This window comes from Belonocnema kinseyi, chromosome 8 (genome assembly GCF_010883055.1).
Source record: "Belonocnema kinseyi isolate 2016_QV_RU_SX_M_011 chromosome 8, B_treatae_v1, whole genome shotgun sequence".
Lineage (NCBI taxonomy): Eukaryota > Metazoa > Arthropoda > Insecta > Hymenoptera > Cynipidae > Belonocnema > Belonocnema kinseyi.
In genome coordinates, this window is record NC_046664.1 from 49,843,825 (window position 1) to 49,850,226 (window position 6,402).

Sequence of the window (6,402 nt, forward strand, 5' to 3'; positions counted from 1 at the left end):
TTTTACTTTTCCTTCTACTCTTACCTGCACTCTAATGTCTCGCAAAAGATTTTTTACCTCCACTTCTCCTGTTTCACTCTTCACTTTTAATCCCTTAACTACTAAGTTATTTTTCCTCTTTGCCCTTTCTTCTCCTTCTAATCTTTTTTCAATGTCGCTGAGTCTTCTTCAATCTTTCATTCTCACTTCGGACGTTCTTTTCATTCCCTTTAGCTATTTCTTCATCCTCTATCTTTCCCCGCATATGCTCATTCCTAATTTCTAGACTGGATACCCGTTCTTCCAACTGTTTTATTTCTCTAGATCTCTGTTCGTCAACCTCTCTCTGTCTATTCTCAATGCTCTCTGGCTTACCCCAAACCTTGTCTTTCTCCTCCTTCCAGCGTTTATCCAATTTTTCAAACACCCACCCCAACCCCCTAATTTCTCTCTGGTGTTTTCCGTATAATTATAACTCTCTTGTTATCCTGGTCCCTTTCTACCTCATCTTCCCCAGCCACTCTTTTCCTTTTTTCCTCCCCTTCACTGCTAGTCGCGCTTGCCTTTTTTTGGCATTCGTCCAGACTTCTGTTCTAACCCGCGTTGCCTAGCTTGTTAAGGCGCTGTAAATTTAAGGGCCTTCCGCGTTGCATGCCCGTACCTGTGTCCGCTACCCTCCCCACCCAGGTCGATTTCTCGGCACTTTCATCATTGCTGCTGTCACTGCGATCAACGTCACCCATCCCTCCTCTGCCAATGCTTTCAGCAACGTCAGCTGTTGCTGCCACTATGGTTCGCGTCGTCGGCATTCTACCTTACCCGAAGCTCCGTGACGGTTCCCGCCTTTATCACCTACCTCTTGCCCCTCTGACCAAGTAACTATTTTTCCACTCCTAACCTCAAAAACTTCACACGCTCAAAATTTTTACTTCAAACCACTCACTTTCACCCTTCACACCTTTTCCTTCACTCACCATTATTCCTTTACACTCGATCTCCGCACTCTCTGCCTCTTCTGCATGCACTCACCCTTATTCCCTTCACCAAATCCAAAAATATGCCCCTTGACAAAAAAGAGTTCTTTCGCGATCGGTGCCGGAAAAGGAAGCCCATTTGTGCATTATAAAATAAATTTAAATAATTCTAAAGTAAATATCTTTGTATAGTTTCTTCACTTTTTACATTAATCCCTTTAATAATATTTTATTATTCTTAATAAATATTATATAATAGATATTTAAAGTTATTGTTAATTGTTTACTGTTTTCGTGATTCAGTGTCACTCATACATTAATAAGAAGTAGTTTCTAAAATAAAGAATGTATTTACCAAAAATCATGCTAATTGATAATTTTTTTAATCAAATTTTTCTCATAACTAAGTCAATCAATACGAAAATTATTTGTATTGATTAAACGCACTTTAATTTTTTAAATTTAAAATCGGACCAAAGCTAAAAATTGATGGTAAAAAAACACAGAATGCGAATAGAAATAAGCGTTAATTATTTTCCTCAATATAATGAATGTCTTATATATTTGTATGCAATATGCAACAGTCACGATAGTTACCTTTTTTCAAAAGTAACTCAGAAAATGTTAAACTTTGAAACATTACAATTATATTATTTTAATTTAAAAATAATAATAAAATAGACTTATTACAATAATCTGAATCCAGTTATGAAGTAACTTTGTTTGAAATATTACTATTATTATTCTGACTCACCCTTAATTGTAAATGGTAAAATGTCTAAAATGATTTTTATATAGTTTTGGTTGTACATTTCGGAGAAAAAATATTGAATTTCTCGAACCTAGCTTTTAGCGAAATAAAATTATTAATAAAATTATAATAATTTATTTTTAGATTTATGTTAATGTCGTGTGGTGTTTATTCGATGCTGGCTCTTCGATCGACTGACAGGCTCTATGATTCTTTGCCGCTTTATCACACAGCCGGTGGAGTCGTCGGGGCAGGGCAGGCTCTTTTAAGAGGAATTACAGTCGTTCTTCGTAGACGTTTCAGTGCTTCGAAATTCTGGCCCGACTGTGCTCATTATGAATGTACTGTAAGTTCTTTTTTCTAGTTAAGGCCATGTCATACTTGCCCGATTCCTACTTTGCCGACGGTTTTCCAGAAAAATTGATTTCCTCCATGGGCATAGGAAACACGGGACTAGGCATGTCATCCTAACTTGGCGAGCGGGGTTGAATCCACGAGAGGGGGGAGAATTACATGAGTGGGGAGAGCCGCCATCTTACGATGTGCCATTTCATTATGCGCACGAGCATTTTTGCCGACAAACTGTGCATGAAAATATAAACATGTGGGCGCTGCCATGTTTGTCGCGGGGGATCAAAAGGTGGCGGACCTCCCCCCTTATTGCATTACCCCCGCAATGGCATGCCTAGTCCCTTGTTTCCTATGTCCATGATTTCCTCACAGGGCTCGCTTCGTGCGGCTTCTTCTACTTTTTCGACTCATTTGAAAAAAATGCAAATTTTTAAAGAAAAATGCGATTAATCGTCTTTTTTTCCGTTTTTAAGTTTCTTTAGTCACAATGAGTCTTTCAAAATAAAAAGTCAAAACTAAACAAAAACCCTACCATGTTAACTGAGAACATTAAAAATTAGTCATCACACAAAAAAGGTGTCGTAGACTATTAAGACTTTCATGAAATCTTTTAAACTTGCCTCTTCACCTTATCCTTCCACATTTCTCTACGTCTCCTCTTATCTCCTACTTTCCCTCTCCAAACTTCAACCTTCGCTTCCCCTCCCATTCCTAACTTTTTCATTGTCATTTTCTTAGTCTCATTACTTTCCAGCTAACACTCCCATTCCTTTAATTCCCTGCCCCATATTCCCTCTCAAATCCTCGTCCTGCCCTATTATCCACACTTCCCCTAGTTCCCCTCTCCCAATGTTCCTTCTTTCGCTACCCTCTTTACTTCCACCCCTGAGCTCTCTACTTCTACTTCTGCTCTCCTCATTTCCGATACTTTCCCCTTACTTCTACTGGTTTCTCTGTCCCACTTCTCCTACTTTTGCTACCATCTCCTGAGTACCTCTACATACCACTCCCCCTCACCTGTTTTACCCTTACGTTCCCTAATAACCGTCTCCACATTTTCCTTAGTTTCCCCTCACTTTCCCTAACACACTTCTCCTACTATTTCTAACCTCATTTCCCCTACACATATCTTCCCTTACTTCCACACATCTTATTTCTTATACTTTCCTCTCACTGCCCCTAGTTCCCCTTTCTCTCTAATTCTACTTTTGCTGCCCTCACTTCCTCTCTGCTCATTTACTCTTCCCTGCCTTTCCCTACACTACACTGCCCCCACTACCTTTGCCTTATTGCTTCTGTTTTATCCTACTTAACCTCTTCTCATTTCCTAAAGATTGCCCGCCCATCCCCTAGTTCCCTTAACTCACTTTCCCTACTTTTCTACCCACATTTCCCATACCTCGTCCTCACTTACCCTGGTTCCCCCCTGCTACTTTAACTTCCGCTACTCTTATTTCCCCTCCGCTTACTTTTCCTACAATCCACTTCTCCTACTTATCCTCACCTTATTTCACCTCTTTTCTCCACGCATCCCCTAATTTCCCTTTGCCCATCCTCCTACTTCCGCTTACCACTTTTCTTCTCCCGTCAGTTCTCGTACTTCCCGTTCTTTTTCTCGATGCATTTCCCTTCATATTCCTTACTTACACTCCCCGAACTTTTATAATTTCCCCTCATTTCCACTAGTTCCCCTTCCACACTAATGCTACATCAGCCACTCTTAATACCCTTACTACATTTCCGTTACTTCCCCTCGCCTGATTAGCCCTTAGTTTCCCTGCTTAGGCTTCCCTCATTTCCATAATATCCTCTCATTTCTACTCGTCCCCCTCATACACTTCTCATACTTCCGACACCCTCGTTTACCTTACACACCACTTCTCTTACTTCCCCACGCCTCATTTCCCACACTTTCCCGTCACTTGCTGTAATAGCGTCTTCCTCTACTTCCCCTACGATCCTCCGCCATATTTCCCCTCGCTTTTTCTACTTACACGAACTTATTTTCCAACATTTTTCCCCACTTTCACTAGTTCCCCAAATTTCAGTTCCTCTTCATACATACATACATTCCCTATACCTCCTCTTATCCTATTTTATCCTTCCCTTATTTTTCTTACACCACACTTCCCCTTCTCACCATAGCATCATTTCCCCTCACATTTTCTGCTTCTCCAACCCTTACTTCCCATTATTTCCCCTCATTTCATTTAATTATTCTTTCGCACTTCTCTAGTTCTGCTACCTTTATTTCCCCTCCTCTTACTTCTACATAGAACTTCCCCTGATTCCTCAGCCACATTGTCCAAAATATTTTATTCATTTCCCCTAGTACACATCTGTCAATTATTCTACATTCGCTACCCTTATCTACCCTTCCGTCACTTCCCCTACTTCCCCTACTTATCTACATCTTATTTCCCCTTATTTCCCCTGCTTTTAAAAATAAGGCGACGGACACTCGACCGAAACTATTAAAGTTTCTTCCCGGGGAAACGAAACCTTAAAAATTAAATAATTTTACATTTAAGCTTTATTCTGAGAAGTTTTTTCATTATTAGCCTCAACAGTTAGACATTTCTGAGTCAAAATCTTTTTATATCGATTAATTTCAAACTCAATTATAGTCTTCATTCTTTCTTTCTATTATTCTTTTTGCGCCTTTTTAAAGACTCTCTTTTCTCCCTGTTTTCCAGAAAATTATCCCTTTTCTCGTGTGTTTAGCTTAAATACAAACTGAATCAATAGAACCCAATTAGAAAAACAAATAATTTTGTTCCAAAATTAATTATTTTTGGGTGAAAATTGGACAATTTTTTTAAAACTTGATTATTTTGTTGAAAATTCAACTAATTGGTGAAAAAGTAATTTTTGTTTGTCGAAAATGTAACTGCTTGATTGAAAATTCGCCTTTGAAATGCATCTATTTTGTTGAAAATTTAATTATTTTGTTCAAAGGTAATCTTTTTTGATAAAAAATTTAACTTTTTGTTGAACATTTGCCTTTTTGGGGCAAAAATTAATATTTTGTTTTATTGAAAATTTCTATTTTATAGGAGAAAAGTTTAAAACGTTTCTTACTTGGTAGAAAATAGATTTTTTTGTGGAAATTTTAAAATCTGCTAAAAAATGCGTCTTTTGGGCATAGAAATTCAATTTTGTTGTGTTTATAAATTCCTCTGGTTAGTTTAAAATTCATCTGTTTTGACTAAAAGTTAATCTATTTCGTTGCAAATTCAACTGTTTGGTTATCATTATTTTTTTTGAAAATTCGGTCATTTAGTTGATAATTCAACTATTTCGTTTAAAAATAATCTTCTTTGGTTAAAAATTCAACGTGTTTCTAAAAAATGCAACTATTTGGTTGAAAGTGACCTTTTTCGGGTTTAAAAGTCGACTGTCTTTTCAACCGTTCAACTGTTTAACTTAAAAATACAACTATTTTTTTAAAAATTCGTCTTGGGGTTAAAAATGGAATATATTTCGACTTTGAATCTCACTAATTAAAAGCATTTTATATATTGAGAAAAAATTACTTTAATCCAAAAAATATAGTACTAAATAGTAACACTGAATACATCTAACGAAATATTCATTTGATCGAAAGAAATTTTTTATGACACAAATTATTGATTAATTTAATTAATCTTTTTTCTCAATGAATTTGATATTTTACGTATATTAATTTTATTTAAAAGAAATTATTCTTTATTTTCGTCGAAAATTAAACTATTCTGCCTGTTTAGAGAATATTTTGGGTTGTGAATTTTGAGTTTAAAAGGACATATTTCCCATGCAAATTACAGTCTCCAATTTATAGGATTAATTGTTTGTTAAATAATTTCAAGTTTGAAATTGTTTAAATGAATATTCTTGAAGTTACAACTAATAAACGAAATAATAAAAAGTTTGAACCCCAGATTGAGAATCCTTCAACCTGAATTATTATTGTTAAAAAATCGTTTTAACACTAAAGAGTACTTTTATCGCTTAAATAATATTTTAAAGTAAATGAAAATTACGTTCTTTACATTCGCAAACAAATAAAGTTATTATTTCAGTTATTGAGTGTCTGATACTACTTTTTCCATTATCGCTAAAAATTTGATGCGACTTTTAGTGGACTTTTTAAAAACTTGTTTCCAAATTACATGCGATTTTCTTTTATATTTAAAAAATTGTTTTTCGAAAGTTTGTTTGTCGGTAAGATACAAAGAAATAGGATGAGTATGATATGGCTAATAGTATATTACATTAAAAAGTGTTATCAGCTCCATGTGAGGACCGGTCTAATACCACGAGTGATGTACGATATTTAACTCGAAATCAGCGTTTTATGAAACGCTG

The 6,402-nt window shown here is 35.9% G+C and overlaps 1 protein-coding gene across 1 annotated transcript in view; it reads left to right on the forward strand.

Annotated features, from left to right (window-relative positions):
- LOC117178035 (long-chain fatty acid transport protein 4-like) overlaps nt 1-6,402 on the forward strand; it is a 65,713-nt gene that overhangs the window by 44,748 nt on the left and 14,563 nt on the right. The window contains exon 5 of the mRNA XM_033369235.1: nt 1,849-2,050. Coding sequence (XP_033225126.1) covers nt 1,849-2,050 — 202 coding nt within the window. The remainder of the gene's footprint in view (nt 1-1,848; nt 2,051-6,402) is intronic.